The 19377-nt window shown below is 39.1% G+C and overlaps 1 protein-coding gene across 1 annotated transcript in view; it reads left to right on the forward strand.

Annotated features, from left to right (window-relative positions):
• PALLD (palladin, cytoskeletal associated protein) overlaps nucleotides 1–18984 on the forward strand; it is a 392451-nt gene extending 373467 nt beyond the window's left edge. The window contains exons 15-20 of the mRNA XM_014535224.1: nucleotides 7465–7559; nucleotides 9456–9588; nucleotides 12233–12440; nucleotides 14921–15086; nucleotides 15595–15728; nucleotides 16846–18984. Coding sequence (XP_014390710.1) covers nucleotides 7465–7559; nucleotides 9456–9588; nucleotides 12233–12440; nucleotides 14921–15086; nucleotides 15595–15728; nucleotides 16846–17018 — 909 coding nt within the window. The 3' untranslated portion in view covers nucleotides 17019–18984. The remainder of the gene's footprint in view (nucleotides 1–7464; nucleotides 7560–9455; nucleotides 9589–12232; nucleotides 12441–14920; nucleotides 15087–15594; nucleotides 15729–16845) is intronic.
• The last annotated feature ends 393 nt before the right edge of the window (nucleotides 18985–19377 follow it).

Raw genomic sequence — 19377 nt, forward strand, 5'->3', positions numbered from 1 at the left:
CACTGCAACTGTGCTTGCCAGCCATGAGCCCGGCCTCTGGCGCCCATCAGTCAGCTGAGCGGTGCTCCCGCTGTGGGAGTGCACTGACCACCAGGGACAGCTCCTGCATTGAGCGTCTGCCCCCTGGTGGTCAGTGCACGTCATAGCGACCGGTTCGGTCATTTAGGCTTTTATATATATAGACTAGAGGCCCCATGCATGAAGATTCGTGTAAGAATGGGCCTTCCTTCCCCTGACTGCTGGCACTGCTTTCGCTCCAGCCCGGAGCCACCTTCCCACGCTGCCCAGAGGCCCCGAGCAGCTGGGGTGGTGCAGAACGCCTGCGTCGTCACCGTGGCGATGACGCAAGTGTCCTGCCCGCCCCCGCGCCTGTGTATGCAAATTAACCTGCCATCTTTGTTGGGTTAATTTGCATACTCACTCCTGATTGGGTAGTGGCATAGCGAAGGTACGGTCCATTTGCATCTTTCTCTTTTATCAGTGTAGATTGGTTTCAATAATATATGTAAAGCACGCAGTTTACCTGGCACATATTTCACTTTCAATAAATGCTAGTTATTGTCATTATTTTAATTCAAAGACACCATTAACCCTGTCTTAGAGAAGCAGCCCAAAGAGGTGGCAGAAGCCTGAGGAACCAGGATATAAAGGGTCAGTCTGTCTGTTTCTAGGTGCCCTGCTCCCACAATACCATTAGAGAGTAAGCAAGTCAGTTTGGGATAGAATTTCTACCCAAAATGTTGCTGATGTGTGGTCTTCTGACCTCCTGGCTTTTCCTTTTTACCACCCCCATGGGAAAGGAGTAAGGCAGCAGACATGGCTCTGCCACAGCTGTGGGCTTCGGTGGAGGGAGCCCTGAGCTAGCGCGGGGCCACGCCCACAGCACAGCTGACAGGGGCCACACATGAAGACAGCAGCTGCTCTCTGCTCCCAACACACTCAGGACCAAGAGAAGGCACCAAAGAGAGCCTCGCTGCCCTCATTTAGGCTGCAGAGAGCTCTGCCGCTCTACCTGGTCCAGGAGGAGCCCCACTGAACCCTCACTGGTGCTTTGACTCGACTCCCCTTTGATGAGAAGACAAAGAAAGAAGTGGACCCATTTACCTCAGGTAGCCACAAGCCCAGCCCTTCTCACAGAACATCCCAATTCTCCTGTGATTAAGCAAATAGTAATATGATTGCTCTCAGGGAGCAAGAGTCAAAAAGCCCCAGTGGTCAGCCACCAGAGCAGTTCCTAATATCTAGCATCCCCAGGTTAGTGGATTGGACCATTATTCTAATTAAAAGGGTGGGGCTAAAAATCTCTTTTTCTATCTAAATGACCAAAGGCAGGCATAGGAGGGGAAACTCAGGAAGGCAATCTGAGGAAATGCTAAAAGTGGGCATTTATGCCTAAAATTGAAATCGTTGTGAGAGAATATTTATAGCACTTGGTAGTAGTCGCTGTGCCAAGTTTCTGAGTATGTTGCCAACTCCTCTATCTTGGGGACTTCAGTGGCAGATATGTCCAAATATGACAGATGTAGGTTTTGTGAGTTGTCACCTAGAAATTGTTTAACTTCACTACCATTAGAAAAATAAAGCATAAGTATTTTTTGTTAGTCCTCACCAAGGATATTTTTCCATTGATTTTTAGGGAGAGTGAAAGACAGAGAGAAACACAACCACTGGTTGCCTCTTGCACAAGCCCTGACCAGGGCCCGAGCCAGGAAGGAGCCTGCAACCAAGGTGTGTGCCCTTGACCAGAATCGAACCCGGAACCCTTTGGTCTGCAGGCTGGCGCTCTATCCACTGAGCCAAACTGGTTAGGGCCAAAGCATAAGTATTTAAACCATGACAAGTGGCAGACCATTTTTCTTCTACCTAACCCTTGGCATAGTTATTTGTTGCTTTAGGAATACTGTAATAGAAATGTTTAACAGTGTCATAATCTCAACTTTATAACATCTGTTATTGTATACTAAAGTATTTTGCCATTCTTATAATTTGTGAATTAAACCATGATTTAAAAGAAACATGACAGTCAGCACTGAAAAAAATTCAAAAGAAAAACCTAAATTTTTCGAGATACATATTAATCCCAAAAGCATATATGTAGTCAACAGAAAACTGAGGTTGACTCTCTGTTTCCTTGATGCCCTGTGGTTATCTGAAATTGTTTAACATTTTTAAAGTATTTGGGTTTGAAAGGGAGACAACGACACCTATTCTTCCTGGTACACTGTAGCCTACATGGTATGGAATGACCAAGGGAGAGAGGAAAAGGCTGGAGTGGAAAAACTGGTTCATAAGGGAACACAGACGGCAGAGTTTTCCTGAGCAGTGGGAAATGATGAGAGAAAGGGTGAGAACCAAAGAAAGAGGAAAACACTCAAGTACAGCAGAATATTTTTCCACCGGGGTTAATCTTTGGGGAATAAGAACTACATTAGGTATTGCTGACTACATCCAAATTGTGCAGCCCTAACCATACACTAGACTCTGTATCATACGCAATGTGCGCCGCTCAGGCAATTCCTAAGAGACCAAACGATCCCATAGTTAAGTGAAATGATGAGTGATTGTGTAGTGTTGCACCAAGCATAATGCCAAAATGAGGATCACAAATACAATTTACTTTAGACAGTAATCCTGTATATAAGACACAGCTAAATCTAAACACGAATGTTTTACTTTGTTTTGTTGTGTTGCTAGGTTACTCTGCATCGCACTTGGATTTTGGAATGGCTGTTTTGCAGTTTGATGTTTCCTCAAATTGCATTATGTATACAAGTGGCAAGCTTTTATGAAGATCTGTATGCCACAAGTTACATTTCACAAACAAGGAAATATAAATGTTATTTGCATATTATATAAATAATTGGCCTTGCATGAGGCATCAAACAATCTTTGCAAGCTGGATGTTTTAATACAGAATCCCTTTAAGAATTCAAACTTATTACTTATACTGTGCCTTTAAACTGTGGATTTGTTTGAAATAGAAAAGGAACACACAGCTGAGTTAAATTTTAAAAGATAGTTTGTTAATTGTGTTTTGTTTTAGCATTATAAGGTTGCTTGACTTGTTTTAATCTTCACTTTAAATATTCACTTCCATTATTACTTCACTAGAGGCCCGGTGCACAAAATTCGTGCACGGGGTGGGGGGCGGAGGGGTGTTCCCTCAGCCCAGCCTGCACCCTCTCCAATTCGGGACCCCTCGGGGGATGTCTGACTGCCTAAAGGGATCGGGCCTAAACCGGCAGATGGACATCCCTCTCACAATCCGAGACTACTGGCTCCTGTCTGATCACCCCTAACTGCCCCCCCTGCCAGCCTGGTGTTCAGTCGTTTGGTCCTCCCTCACTAACCCCCCTGCCGGCCTAGTCGCCCCACGCAGCCTGCTATTCAGTTGTTACTGTTACTGTGATGGCATCCCTAACAATTTGCATATTCCTCTATTAATAGTATAGATGTGTTAATAAAGCAGAAAGAAATGAAGAGTTAACAGCAAATGTAGTAGCATTAATGTGCAGCAGAGCCTTCTAATTATGATGATTACCAGCATTAACTGGCACATTGGTATGATTAAAATTACCTAATGCTAATGTTGTATGATCAATCTTCATAAGTAAAACGTTCAGACTTAAAAACCTGCACTTTCAATTGTGCACACTAGAGGCATCTTTTCAAAAGTGCTTTACTGAATTCAGGATTTTTTTTTTCTTTCAAATGTTAAAATTACACATCTTGTTAGTTTGGATGTTTGTTAAATGTTCCTGGTCATTTATTGATTTAGTAATATACAGGGTGGTGGCAAAATAAGGTTTACAGTTGTTCATATAGAAAATAATACAATGATTAATAAATAATAATACAATAAACTGTTTTATGTACTCACAACTGTAAACCTACATTTGGCCCACCCTGTAGTTAACCAATACTGTATTATCAAACTAATAAGTCTGCCCCCTCAAGACCATACCTTTCCCCTTTATGTTCAGAAGTGAAGAATGACGTAGGAGTAAAGAGGTGACATTCCCTTTTCTTAAATTTGGGAAATATCTGTGGCAGTAGTTATGTATATGGTTCTAAGAGGTAGCAATGAAAACATTGTAGAACTGTGAAATGTTTAGAGTAGGATGCCACCCTGTTCACCCTATTTATTTTTTTGAGAGGACAGGAGGCAGAGCTTACCCTAAGCATCATCAAATGGCTAGAGTGAAGTAAGGTATCTTTCTTTCATCTCCTACCTCAAACGCAGCCCTCCCAGAAACCAACACCTGAATCTTCCTGTGTGCTTGGCACTTTTAAAACACCAGCAAAAGTTAAAAAGGTTGATCTCCTCTCCACATATTCTGTCCCCTGTAATAAGAGTATTTTTTTTTCCTTTGGAGTAAATTACATCCTAATTGGGAAAGTGGGGGGGGCGGGGGCAGGAGACAGAGAGAGGGACAGAACTCCATTACATGGAGAAAACATTGTACTTAACAAAACAATTCTAAGGGATGCTTCATATCCATCTGGTTGTTATTATTATAGCTATAGTCAACATTTAGAGCATTGAGTACATGTAAAACACAGTACCAAGTATTTTATACCTATTAACTCATTTAATCTTCATAAGAACCCATGAGGGATTAACTAAATGGTTCTATTTTTACAGATAAAGAAACTTAGCCAGTTACGTTACTTGTCTGAAGTCACTCAACAATAAAGGACAAAACTGGTTTGGTTTACAAACCCAGATTGACTCCAGAGCTAGGAAGTGTCATACACAGATGCCTGGGGCTCATCCCAGCATTAAGAGCACTGAGGGGCAGGGGAGGCATTGATTAAAAGAGGTATTTGAAAGAATCCAAAAAAAGGAGGTAAGAGCATACCTTAAAGTACATCCACTTGGAAAATTAGATTGGAGTCAGCCAAGCTGCTGGGACCCTAAAAATCACCTTGTCCATGCACATATAATGTCTCAGGCCCTTAGTGACACAATACCGCAATAGTGAATTTAATAATGATAATTTATGACGTCAGGTACAGTAGTCCCCTTTATCCACAGTTTGTTACTGTGGTCCAAAAATATTAAATGGGAAATTTCAGAAATAATTCATAAGCTAACAGTTGCACGCTGAGTAGTGTGATGTTCCACTCTGCCCCACCGGGACATGAATCATCCCTTTGTCCAGCATATTCACACTGTACATAAAGTACAAGATATTCTGAGAGATTACATTCATATAACTTTTATTACAGTATATTGTTATAACTGTTGCATTGTTGTTAACCTCTTACTATTCCTAATTTATAAATTAAACTTTATCAAAGGTATATGTATAGGGGAAAAAACACAGTATACATAGAGTTTGGTACTATCCATTGGGGGTCTTGGAATGTATTCCTGGTGGATTACTGTACCATTTGATATTTACAGTATCATCTTCGGTTATATCATTAATCTTTACAAGATCCTTATGAGCCAGACCCCAGTTTTTACAGAAGAAACAAAGGCTTAAATAAAATCAGTGATTTGCTCAAAGTTTTAAGAAAGCCAAGACTCAAATCCAGGCTAAAGGATTTTTTTTTCTAACTTATATAAATGATTAGTTAATATTAACTTCCTTTGTGGATCCTCTGGGTTTTAAACCACAAGGAAGAAAATCTATCCAGATTATGCAAATTTATCTTAATCTATCCAAATTAAAATTATTTGTAAGCAGCAAAACAAACAATAAGGAAGTCATATCCCATATGTCAGTACAGTTTAAGGTATTTGTGTAGGGCATTTGTGTCCTCAGGCTCCAAAAAGAATCATGGCTCTTACATGTTCATTTGTTAAAGTACCTACCAGGTTGCATCAGACGGGTAATTTATAATGGGTGTCTTCTAAGCAAGTCACATCTAGATTTCTACGGCAGGTATAGATTTGGAAGGGTTAGATGAAATTAATTTTCAGATTTCAAGGTAGCTTAGGGAATCAAGTGTTTGCCAAGAACTCAGCACACGAGAATTTATATGATGCGGCCTGAACTTCAGCTACAATTAATCTAGGTTAGAAATAATTCCTCTTGATAATGTTATGCTTCATGTCTCCCTGGAAATTTTCAGGAAAAGTCATGTTTTAACTGTGACCTTGACAGCAAATATTGTGAGTGCTAGAGGAATTTACATATATAATGGTATAAAGACTACTTGAGAGTGCTTCATATGACCACCTCATTCTATTTGGCAATTCCTGATTCTACTCCTGTCTATTACATTCCTCTTGTCCATATTACACCCCTCTGCCTTTTCTGAGTGGTAATGGCCCTCAAGAAGTCCTAGCTCTGGGAAGATCTGGAGACCCCACTACCTGGGTCCCTGCCGCTCCCTGCACCCTGCTATGGGTTCTTTCCTGTGTTCCCTCTACCAGCATCCTTGCCCTCATCCCAGCCCACTCTCAGGGAGAACTCGGAAAGCAGTTCTTCAGACCATACAGAGCACCTCCTGCTTCTGCAACCTGTCTGCATTGGCAACTTGGAATGAAAATAGGAGTCAATGGTAAATTTTGACTATAAAGGCACATGGGGGCTACTCTTCAACCTTGAGATAGAATTCCCTCGTCTAATCCATGATAAATTGGCTTCTCATTTTTCCTTCCTTGCTGTTCCCTTTTGGCCATTATCTGAACTTATAAGTACATCTGCTCAATTCTCCTGGGAGCTGAGACGGTGGAGGGGAAAAATCATCTAGTTTGCTATTCTGCTTGTAATAGTGAGGGAAAATTTAGGAGAAAGGGCTAAAACAAAAAGCCAGAGTAACAGTGGGTGATTTATTCATGTCATCTGGGTCTTGTAAATATTACTTTTGTCTATCCATATGACAGCATTTATCAAATTTTCAGTTGCCAAATTTCAGAGATAAAATGTAGCTTTTCATTAGATAGGCCCTTATGACCCACACATTTTAGGTACTTAACTTGCTTCCGGTCTTTAAATCTCAAACATGTTCATTTCATGCAAACATGGCGTCCCATACTCATTATGCTCTCCTTGTCATCCCTGTGCATACTTACTTCATAATGCTCATGTTGTCATGCCACCATCTCTTTTAATATGTGGTTTTGGGAAGGGATACTACTAACGTTTATTAAATATATTACTGAGAAGATCTAACAGAAAACTAAAATCATGTAGTTTGATTTCAAAATTAGCTATTTGACTGTGAAAGTGGAATCATCACAGGACGGTGATGTCCTGCTGCTGTATTTTACAACTCAGCTTCATGTGTTAGGGAGACCTTAGCAGATCACAGTTAATCCGGTGAGGCTGTCATTTTAAATACCATCCCAGATAAAACAGTAAAGCTTACTGAACCCAGGGAAAGTACCTTTCTGAGAGGGGGCGGTGTCATTACTAGCATGGCACATTGATTTGCTATGGAGAATAGGAGAATGGACGTTAGTTATTTTGCATAGCAACTAACTTCTTCTCCCGATGTCTCCAACAGGGCCGCGTCAGTTGTACTGGACGGCTAATGGTACAGGCTGTCAACCAGAGAGGTCGCAGTCCCCGCTCTCCCTCGGGCCTTCCTCATGTCAGAAGGTATTTCAGATGTTCCTTTCCATAAGTGTCACTATTAATTTATTACTGTAAGTTCAACACTCTTATAATTATGGTGACCATAAAAGTCACATAATTGAAGACAGAATGTGAATATAACCTTGAAGTGTATACAGTTATGGCACCTTGACTATGCTACTTTGCAATTCAGAAAGAGGAAGGGAGCAAACATTTACTAAAGTGTGCTAAGCCTGCTCAGATACACCATCACTAGTTTGTTAAATAGGGCCCACTTTATACATGAGGAAATAAAAACTCAGCATCTTTACATGACACGAAAATACCAGTAAATGCTACACAAATGTTCAAAACCAAGAGCTGTATGGATTGACCATTATCAACTACTGCCACTAAGGTTTCTTAAAACCAGCTGGCTTGTGAGAATTCATTTTTCAGATACTTCGTTCAAAACAGTTTATTTTAGACCATAACCTTATAGGTAATATTTTTCATATTTTAAATGCTCAACAAATATCTGCTAACAATAGTGCGTGCTTTCCATTCCTAGTAGCCCTGAGTTTATGTAAGGATGCTGATGGGCAGGACTGGGGAAAGGATATTACTTATTAGTAACACATTTGCACTTAGAAAAGAATATGATAAGTGAACCAGTCTGTCATCTTGGTTCCTATTTAGATATTTTATAGATGGAGCATGACAGTAAACTAGAGGCCACAGATGCAAACACCCTGATGAAAAGAACAAATGCTAAATTAGGCTCATAGTAGGCACCAGGAAGAACTGAGTAAGCACCAAAACATGGTGTGTCTATAAGGCCTCATGTGATTGGACCCACAGAGCCCTTTGTGCAACATTTGAAAAGGCCAACTGAGGCACCTAAGCATGTGCAAATCTAACTTGTTTCTGGCAACATCTGTCACAGGATCCTAGGCCTGTATCTATGGCTGCACACACACATATCTAGTAGCATATCCATTCTCTTGTATTATTTTCTTCTGCTTTTCTTATGGTCTTCAATATATCTAAGCTTCCCCATGTACCATTGTCTCCTAGAAAAGCACTCTGTTCAAAAATTACATCTGTATTTGTAGAGAGTAAACTATATTAAAAAGCTGATAATCATTAGCCTATTATACGAATCTTCCATTTGTTCCACTCTTACTTTTCTCTTACTTTTTCTAGTGAAGTGTTTTTAAACTTACTTTCTAATGATTACAAGCAGAATTTGCATTCAACATCTTGCTCTCTTTTTAAGTCTTCCCTGCCCTTACTTTAAAATTGTATTGCTCTTAAAGATGCCTCTGGCAACATACTTAAAAACAAGACAGAAGCACAAGATCTGGGAGATTTGCACATTATTTGAAAGTTAAAAAAAAAAGTCTTTAGTACATGGATATCCGATATAAAAGAAAACCTGCCTTAAAATGCAATTTGTTTTCCTGGCTAATATGAGAAGGAATTTTGATTCTAAAGATATTAAATTTTTATAAAATAATAAACTTAATTTTCCATACATTTAAAATCACAAAGTTAATAGTAATTTCTGTTGAAAAAGAATTGGTGATAAATAAATGAGCAACAGCTACTGCTATTTCTCATACAGCTTTCAAAGTATTTAGGTAAAAAACATTAATATAAAATATCCCATTTTCTCTAATTTCCCTTTTTATGGTTTATACTAGCTTTAAGATTAGGAGAGCAGAATGTGTAAGATGTGCAATTAGCAGATTGTTAAATTTATAAGAAATTTCTAAATGAAACAAGATTTTGCTTTGCTGACGTTTTTATATGTAAACCTTGGGGGTAGAAATCAGGCAAGGGTATTATATTATTACCCCATGTATTATTTTTAAAGAAAAACAACAGATGACTAAGAGCCTGGAAATAACTACTGTCTACCATTTATCCTGTTCTAAGGCCTCGTTCTAGATCCAGGGACAGTGGAGATGAAAATGAACCCATCCAGGAGCGGTTCTTCAGACCTCACTTCTTGCAGGCTCCTGGAAACCTGACTGTGCAAGAAGGAAAACTCTGCAGAATGGACTGCAAAGTAAGAGTTTGCTATTGTCTATAAATCGATCGTCTCCCTTCTCCCCTCATTGCCGTTTCTCTTTAGTTTCTTTTGGGAAAGTTATGTAAGATAGACATCTTTAATATGTGTTTCAGCTTAAGAGAAAGAAAAAGCAGTGAAGTATACAGGATATGTATATACTGTTTTGAATCATTCTTTTCCTTCACTTTTACACATTCAGTAAATATGTTCGTTCCCTAGGGCCCCATTTACAATATTCTAGAAAGCCCCTGGGAGGTTTTATCCTTTCTCATTTTGTTGAAATAATACATGTATTCATCAGTCATATGTCATTTCTAAGAGAAATGAGAGTGACAGCCTCCTTTCACCCATTTTACAGCAGGGCTCCTGAACTCTGGGAGGCCAGGTTTTATTGCATGTGTGAACTCTGAAATTGCACACAAGTGTGGGTGATAAAGCTTTCATCCATTTCTCAAAAGAGCTTAAGGCAAAAATGTTTAAAAACTGCTCTGGAAAACTTTTTGTTTGTTTTCCCCATTACTTATTGATCTTAAAGTTAAAATTTAGCTCTTAAATATGGATAAGGTTTTTATTTTAAAACAGAATATGATTATATTTAATGCACAAGTTTGATACAACCAAAAAGTAAAACAGCAGAGTAAAATAGTAACAAAAAACATGGTATATCATTTGCAATGCATGAGAAATGGTTAACATTTTTAGTTATAAACAAGCTCTTAAAATCCAGTGACACTATAATAATGCAAGGAAGCTGGAAAAATGAAATGAAAAAGTACAAGTGATGATTAAGCAGTGAGCATATATGATTTTGCTGAGCAGTGATAGTTTGATACAACCAAAAAGTAAAACAGCAGAGTAAAATAGTAACAAAAAACATGGTATATCATTTGCAATGCATGAGAAATGGTTAACATCTTTAGTTATAAACAAGTTCTTAAAATCCAGTGACACTATAATAATGCAAGGAAGCTGGAAAAATGAAATGAAAAAGTACAAGTGATGATTAAGCAGTGTGGATAAGGTTTTGAACCATTGTTTAGGCTCCCTCTGCTGGTTCTCTTTGAGATTGCAAAGCACAAATATAGTAAATTTAAAGGATATGGGCAGTTTGTTTTTACAAAAAGTAAATCAATGTATTTAAGCTTTCCCATGTGCCACTATTTCCTAGAGAAGCACTTTGTACAAAAATTAGATCTTTTAGAAACATATAAAAAGATTAAAAAGATCTATTTAAATTATGACCTGATTATAATCACCTTCAATTCCTGAGATGAGGCTTTCTTTACTTATGCAACCAAGAAAGTTGGGGTTAGAAAAGGGGTAGTAGAATCCAGCATTTTCTCTTTGCCTTATACTCTGCCCACTGGCACAGGTGCATGGTGAATGAGGTGGGCTGAGAGTACACAGTGCTTTAGGCTTCTCTCCTCCTAAGCACACGGTGGCCTCGGCAGTGCACGGTCCTGCTTGTCTGGGGTCTAACTAGAACAGTGGGAACAGCAGAGCCACTTTATTTCTACACTTGGGAAAGGCCTGGAACCTGACCACAAGTATCCACTCCCTCTTTCTACAGTCCACTTCCAATGGCCTTCGACAGGGAACGCAGTGTATGTGGAGAGCTGAGGGTAGGGGGTGGACAGATGGGAGAACATAAGAGAGTGACCCTCTCAGAAGCCATGCGGCCTAACTACTGCTGTTTGCTTCCAAATCTCTGCATCCCTTTGACCAGTAATTTAAATGTACTTAATATTTGTCCTTTAAATTCTCTAGACTTTTGTGACATGTGGGGGAGGCATCTTTTAGGTGGTATAAATGAGTATCACACAGCGGGAAGAGAAGTTATGAGTTCTCTGGCTGATTTTGGCAGAGCTGGGCCTTCAAAAAAATTGTTTTGCAATCCAGCGGACATCTTTCTGTACGTAACTCCCCACTAGTAAATGTGGGCTGGGTAGAAAGGCCTTCCTTAGGGGTGCTTTTCTCCCCATTCATAGGCAAGGCTGTGAAGAGTTGACAGATGGCAGCCATCCATACCTTTCACAGCACAACTTGTGATTAGCAATTAAATGTGCTCTTGTCTGATCTCTGGTCTACACAGCTGTCATGGTCTCAAGATTTTATGATGTTTCCATTGTGATGCTAATTTGTTGATATGGCTTTCTGGGTAATTTTGTTTTGTTCTTGTTAGTTTCAAGGATTATCAAATAATAGTAATAGCCCTATTTGCTGATGGATGCACCACCGTCTGCACAGCTATGACAACTCTTTGATGAGAAGCTTCATAGTGTATAAATGCCAGCTGAGAATTTGTTACAGTTATTATGGTGGGACATCTTTTTGTCAAAGAGCTCAGGGCCCTACGCTGACATCACCCAGTAGTCTTTATAACCCCTGGTGAGGTCAGACGATGACAGACGTTTTTTAAATCCCCATTTCTCTAGGCTGCTCTATAAGAAATGTTTAAAAGTGAATGCACGAGTGCTTAGGGAGCCACTGAAAGGTTTTAAGCAAAAAAGAACCTGAGCTGGTACTAAAAGCCATCTTTTGTACTACCAAGGGAGGAATTTATTATGGTTTCTTAGCCTTAGCTCTTGATTTCATTGTTTTAATATCAGAGAAATTTATATGCATTTTCTTTCTGGTTTAGGTCAGTGGATTACCAACCCCAGATCTAAGCTGGCAACTAGATGGAAAGCCAGTCCGCCCCGACAGTGCTCACAAGATGCTCGTACGTGAGAACGGGGTGCACTCTCTGATCATAGAGCCTGTCACATCGCGAGATGCCGGCATCTATACGTGTATAGCCACTAACCGAGCAGGACAGAACTCGTTCAGCCTGGAGCTTGTGGTTGCAGGTAGGCTCAGCTGCGAATCCTTCCTCTCTCCAATGACCATCAGATTTGGAAATGTGAACTAATCCTACATCAGTAACCAATATGGAGAATAATTCAAACTGCTGAAAAATAGATTGTATCATCAAAATAGCCAATTAGAGCATGTTGTAAGGCTTAGCAAATCAGAAACTAATTTTTCTTCAGTGTAGCCATTATGATTTATTTTTTCCTTCTCCCACTAGCCTGGACAAGAGAGAAAGGGATTTGGGCTTTTCTGGGTCATCCAACTCGTGTGTATGTGTTGGCCCTCAGTGTTATCTAAGAAAAGGGCAGTGAGCAGCAGCATGGGCTCCAAGAACCAAACTTGCTGTATAAGAATTTGCTTATGCATGAAATTCTGAAGATAGACTCAGCTTTTAAAGTAACAGATACCAATTTCAAAGTCCAAAATTTTAAACATTTCATTACCCCCAAATATTATAGTCACATTAAACTCAGAATTGCCTTTTAATTGATTATACTGTTTGGTAAACTTTGTAAAAGTATTGTTATATGAAGTCTTACCCTTAGATAAGGACAGTATGTTTATGGAAAGGTTTATACCATCCTTAGGAGTTGAACATAAGATTCTGATATCTCTTCTTGTAAAAAAAAAAAAAAAGCAACAATGTTTATTCCTCATATACATTATCTCAATTAGTCCTTACAACAGCCCTATGAGATAATTAGAGCAAATGTTCATCCTAGCTTTAGGCATGTGGAAACTAGAGAGATTAAGTGACTTCCCCGGGTCCCATTAGTCAGCTAAGGGCCAGTCTCAAAAGGTCTGTTGACTCCTAGTGCTCTTCTACACACCGAGAGCCACTGAGTTCTTTGAAGAAATAGAGTAGCAGTTAATATGTGGACTATGGTGCTGTGTGTTAGCCATGCTTTACAATTCTGTGTACAGTATTCAGTATACTACGCACTAGGATTGACTTCCCTCATTCCTCTAACTCTCCCTCATCAGACTACACCCTTTGGGTTCTCCTGTTAAATGTGCTGCCTGTCCTCAGGACTGACCCTTGAGGTCCAAGAGACATCTCCGCTAGAACATGGCAGCACATAGTAATTGGAAGCAAAGTCTCTGACGTCATATCCCAGCTCTTGCTTACTAGCTGTGTCCTTGGGCACATATATAACAACTCTGCCACTTCATTTCTCCATATGAAAAATGAGGAACATGATGCCTCACATGTTTTATAAAGATTAAATCTGTGAGGCTCTGCATCACCAGTACCCTCCATAGCAATGCTCTGCAATGGTAACTGCTACTCTTAATGGTGAGCTGCTATGACATTAAGACATTTTTTATACATTTTACGCTCTTTTCAAAACTGGGCCCAGAAAGAATACTAAGTGGAGTCTGTTCCTACTTCACCAAAATAGCCTAGGTCAAGTAACCATGTAAAGTCCAATAAAAATACTACCCTCTACTCCAGCCGGTGTTGCTCAGGGGTTGAGCGTCGACCTATGAACCAGGAGGTCATGGCTCGATCCCCAGTAGGGGGCATATAGGAGATGGCTGATCAATAAAAAATATTTTTTTTAGATAGTCTTGGGTATTTGAAAATTTCAGGTAGAATGTTTATCATCTTCACCTGTTTTTCCCTTAGCTTTGCTTTGATATATTTATCACTCCAGAAGGTAGAATATGGTGAAGACATGTATCCTCAAATTCATTATTGGTAGCTCAGAAGAAAATAAAACTAAACCTTATTTTCTCAAATTGTTTCTACATCAGATCCAAGAAAACAATTTCCCATTGGATGGTGATATTAGAGTGCTTTTAACAGTCAGTTCTGAATTTTCAGACTAATGAAGTTATCCTTTTATATGGCTTCCTTCCTTCAAGGTCTTTTTATAGCCCTTCAAATACAAATTGGAATCTGTAATTTATAGGTAACTAGTTAAAGCTGCCAAAGTTAGGTGAAAATGCCTCTCAACTTTATGTTTCCCCTTTTCAATCCTACAGTACTTCTCACTTAAGCCATCACTTAAAAGTTTCAGAATCTTCATAGCAAACATTTCAGATAGCAGGGAGAGGAATTAAAGTGATCAAATTCCTAGATACACGTGTCCTCCTCAGCACCACTAGGTGGCAGTGGTTGGTAAAGGCTGGGCCTGGGTAGTCACATAATTAGCAGTGAAGCCATCCCAGCTGCTGGCAATGACCTAGGAGTCTCACACAGTCTGTCAGGCATTCTGTGCAGCAGATGGCCAGTGGACTGTGTGGGCCTGTCAGGCTTGAATTCATTGAGGAAACAAATGAGTGGAAGGAAGCATAGTAACCTTTCTTGGTGAAAGAATAATTTGGAGAGAAGACTAGCATCGTGCCACCTCTGAAGTGACAAATAGTATCATAAAAGATCCGTTTAAGGAATATTTCAAAAAGCTTCTGAATTCTTCATAGTGCTCCTTTCATCTATCACTGATAGATCATTTATGTCGTGTTTTCTCAGCTAAAGAGGCACACAAACCCCCCGTGTTTATCGAGAAGCTGCAGAACACCGGCGTTGCTGACGGGTACCCAGTGAGACTGGAATGCCGTGTTTCAGGAGTGCCACCACCTCAGATATTTTGGAAGAAAGAAAATGAATCACTCACTCACAGCACTGACCGAGTGAGGTGAGACTAGAGGACGAATTAATCTAATCCTAATGATACATAGGAAACACGGCTCACATAACACGTAAATCTGTGTGAGTCATGCTACTGATGACATCAAAAACAAAAATCACTCTCTAATGTGTGATCAAGCCTTTAGAAAGAAGCTATAATGGTATGTGATGAAGCACATTCTAATTTAATCTCATGGTGATTTTTTTGTGTTTATCTTTATACCTAAAAGAAAAGATGAATTCATTTGCTTCAATGGTGATAGAAACTATTCAGTGCTTTGGTAAAGGCAGATCCTTAACTAGAAATTAAGTGTGCAGATTTATTCAACCTCTTGACGTCTGCTCTTCTCTCCCATTAACTTTAATGGGGCTGGCAGCCTCTCCAGAATAAGTATGACCCTATTATCGCCTGCTCACACTATTCTGTTTCTAATGACCTAATTAAAAATGATGCTTCGTGTTCACAGCCACTTTTTACAAATTTCAAACCCTAATGGCCTTATCCTTCTCTTCAGCATGCACCAGGACAATCATGGCTACATCTGCCTGCTCATTCAGGGAGCCACAAAAGACGACGCCGGGTGGTACACCGTGTCGGCTAAGAATGAGGCTGGGATTGTGTCCTGCACGGCCAGGCTGGACGTCTACAGTGAGTGCGCTCCACCTTATTGCATTTATCCATTACGTTAGGAAAGTCGGGCATCTGCACAGCAAATCACATTACTGCTATTTAATCTTATAAACTAGTGTTTTTTCTGCCAAAAATTTCATATTGTTCTTTCTCTTTCTATTTATAGTTTCTCGACATTAATAGTGAACTACACCAGGAGAACAAATACCCAAGTATCATGCAGAAACTTTGCATTATTAGCAAACTATGCATGTTGGCTAGTCAGTTGTGGCTTCCTTACCCAAGCATACCATAGGCGTTAACCGTAGGCAAAGGCATAACCACATGTTTTTCACATGACGCTTGTTACTGTGTTTTGCAAATGACTGCCTTTTTTTTTTTAACATTTCTTTATATTATAATCCTATCACAATGTCTTATTGCACTCTGAGTGTGTGTACCATTGATCCTGGAATGCATACTTTTGTGGCTTAGTGCTTTTCTCATTAATATATCTTAAGCAGCTGAACAACAGATTTGTGATTATGCATCCTAAATTTAAATAAAATCATGTTTATTGAATTTACAAACTAGTACAATAGCATAATGTGATCTATTGACATAGAGAAAACCACTAGAAAAATGTAAGAACTTATCTCTTCTTAAATGAGAAATAACTTCATGAGGTTTTTCAGAAAATGAGTAACCTCAACTTTCCCGACTGCCTAATTCCTTTCTATTGATCACTGTTAAAAGATCCACCCAGAATACCAAACTACTCTAATTATTGTGGCATTTATACATTATGAACTCTGAAAATTAAGAAAGAGGAGGGAGGTGAATTAGGAAACTTAGAGACTATCTCAAAGGATTCCCTGTGCTGTAGCAAATATTTATTTTCAAATAAAAATAAACTACACTTGGTCTTTATTATCCAGCTGTTATAGTCCCAATACCCTGTATAGACAGTAACTCAGCAACATATGAGTAAAATGCAAAACTATTCTTAAATTTTAGGATTTCTACTATCAGTGTGTCCAGTCTTCATAAGGAACATGTGCCTGGAGTATGTCAAAGACATGTATTTACTTGAAACATCTAAGGGCTTTCCAGTAATCATGGTTAAAAGAGCCTGTTTTTGTTTTGTTTTTTGTAGCCCAGTGGCATCAGCAGCCACAGAGCACCAAGCCAAAAAAAGTACGCCCCTCAGCCAGTCGCTATGCAGCACTTTCGGACCAGGGACTAGACATCAAAGCAGCGTTCCAGCCTGAAGCCAGCCCATCTCACCTGACACTGAATGCCGGCCTGGTGGAGAGTGAGGACCTGTAATCCGACATTCTTCTTAAAGCTGAAACACTGAAACACCCTGCCTTGACCAGCATATGCCTTTGTCACTACGTAAAAGGCAAAACCATACCTTTGACTATAAGAAATAAAAGAAACCAAAATATTTTTTTTACTTGATATACCAAACTTAGAGTTTAAGTAGGTGATGCTGATAGAAATGTACACATTGCACAGGAAAACTTTTGAATTGCTGTGATTAAAGTGGTCTGAAATGCTAAAGGTAACCACAATTCGTATTATCAACGAGCCTTTAAACACTAGCTTTAGGTGCTACACAACATGATAGTGTGCAATGCGTAACATGAGGCATTTGTACCATAAAAATACTAAAATGATTCTAAAGTGGCAGTGTATCCAGACAGCTACAGTGAACCAAGTGCAATATGTAAGGATGGAAAAGGAATAGGAAAGAAATCCAAGTTAATGCCTTGTCTTTGCAAACTGTTTTATATTAAATCATAAGGAGGAAATTACTTGCCTTAAATATAATACTGTCAAGTGTTTTCTAATAAGGGTAACACCTTAGTTCTTGACATTTTTTATGTGTTTTATTTCCTTTCATGCTACCTAGGTAGAAAGCTTATTTACAAACCATATTAAATGGCTAATTTAAATATAAATAATATAAAGTATTCTGAATAGAGCAGAAATATATTACAGTCCATTCCAGGAAAGGCATCCAAACCACCCAAATAACCAAGGCATACTGAATTTGGAGGAAACAGGGGTTTGAAAGACATAAGGAGAAGAACGAAGGAAAAGGCTACCAACATACTTACTACTTTGTGTTCATTTAGATAAAAGTAGAAGGGCAGGAGACATGTTAAAGGCCAGGCTTTTCTTTGATTTTCTTGAAAATTAATCTCACAAGTAGGTGAAAAAACACAGCCATTCACAAGTCAGGGAATCTAGGGCCAGCTGGAAGTTGGAGCACCTGTGCTATGGAAATTTAGTGTTGTCTGAGTTTGTGTAGTAGTTGATGATTTTAGATGTTTAGAGCAAGTTGACAATGGACTGAGACTGCAAGATTGGTGTAAGAGAGACATTGCCTGTAGCATCTAGTCTACTTGAAGGAAATGGAGACTTAGGAGAGACAAAAACAGGTTTGTGCCATAATGTATTTTTTTCAATGGCACCAAGACATGTTGAATGGAAAATACCAGTTCACATCCCTGCTCACATGAAACCGTGCTTTAAGAAGGTGCCACGTTCTGAGGAGTTTGTAAAGGCGTCTCAGCAAAGACTGATTTTTAAATGCACATGATTCTGCATCAGCTAGACTGAGATGATTCTGACCAGACTTGATGGTTTTAAGTCGGAACCAATAAATTTTTAAAAAGAAGAAACAACAATTTGGCCTAATTTTATAAAACATGAGGCTTTAATGGTACTTTGCTATGAAAAGAAAACACTGTATTCCTTATGCAAAACACGTATATCTTTCATTATTTATAATAAAAATGTTGAACTCTCTAAGCTCAGTTACTCAATTCAATACATAGTATTTTTTAAAGTAATTTTATATCTGTGTACCACCCCATATATTTCATATTACTGCTTCACATGTACAGCTTTCTACTTCTTTGTAAGAACACCAACCAACCGGGTTTGAAATGATTAACAGGCTTGAGCACTGGGTGGCAGATGTTCTATGCAGTGGTGCAAGCTTCTTTGGCCACACTTATATGCATTACTAATATGGAATTTAAGATACCATACAAAGTCCCTCATGGACCTACCTATATTGTAGTACTATGACTTATGTCATATCTTACTTGCCAAATTTTTCTGAATGTGACTTTTTTGCTAATTTTCTGGGTTTGGGATTAAGTAGCATTATTTTGCCATCTTTTATGTTGTATTTATAAAAAAAATAGTACTATCATACTATTTTTGGGTTGTTGTGCTGGTGTAATGTGGATTTAACATCAATAAATATTTAACAAATCATTGTTGCAATTTTGTGAAGCAAAATATTCAGTTGTTTTGGTTTTCTATTGCTGCTGTAACAAATTAGTGCAAACCAAGGCTTAAAACAATACTCATTTCTTAGCTCACGGGTCTCTAGGTTAGAATTTCAGGAACAATATGTCTAGATTCTCTGCTCAGGGTCTTACAAGGCTAAAATCAATGTATCTACTAAATTGTTCACGTCTGGAGCTCAAGATCCTCTTCATAGCTTAAGTTGTTATGACTGAACTCAGTTCCTCACTGATGTAGAACAGGAGTCTCACTAAGTCTGTCGCTAGGAGTCACTTACTCCTCCGACCACCCACATCCCTTGCCACTTTCAAACTCAGCAATGAGAATCTCCCTCGAGGCAACACTCTTTGAATCTCTT

This window comes from Myotis brandtii, unplaced genomic scaffold (genome assembly GCF_000412655.1).
Source record: "Myotis brandtii unplaced genomic scaffold, ASM41265v1 scaffold14, whole genome shotgun sequence".
NCBI classification, from domain to species: domain Eukaryota; kingdom Metazoa; phylum Chordata; class Mammalia; order Chiroptera; family Vespertilionidae; genus Myotis; species Myotis brandtii.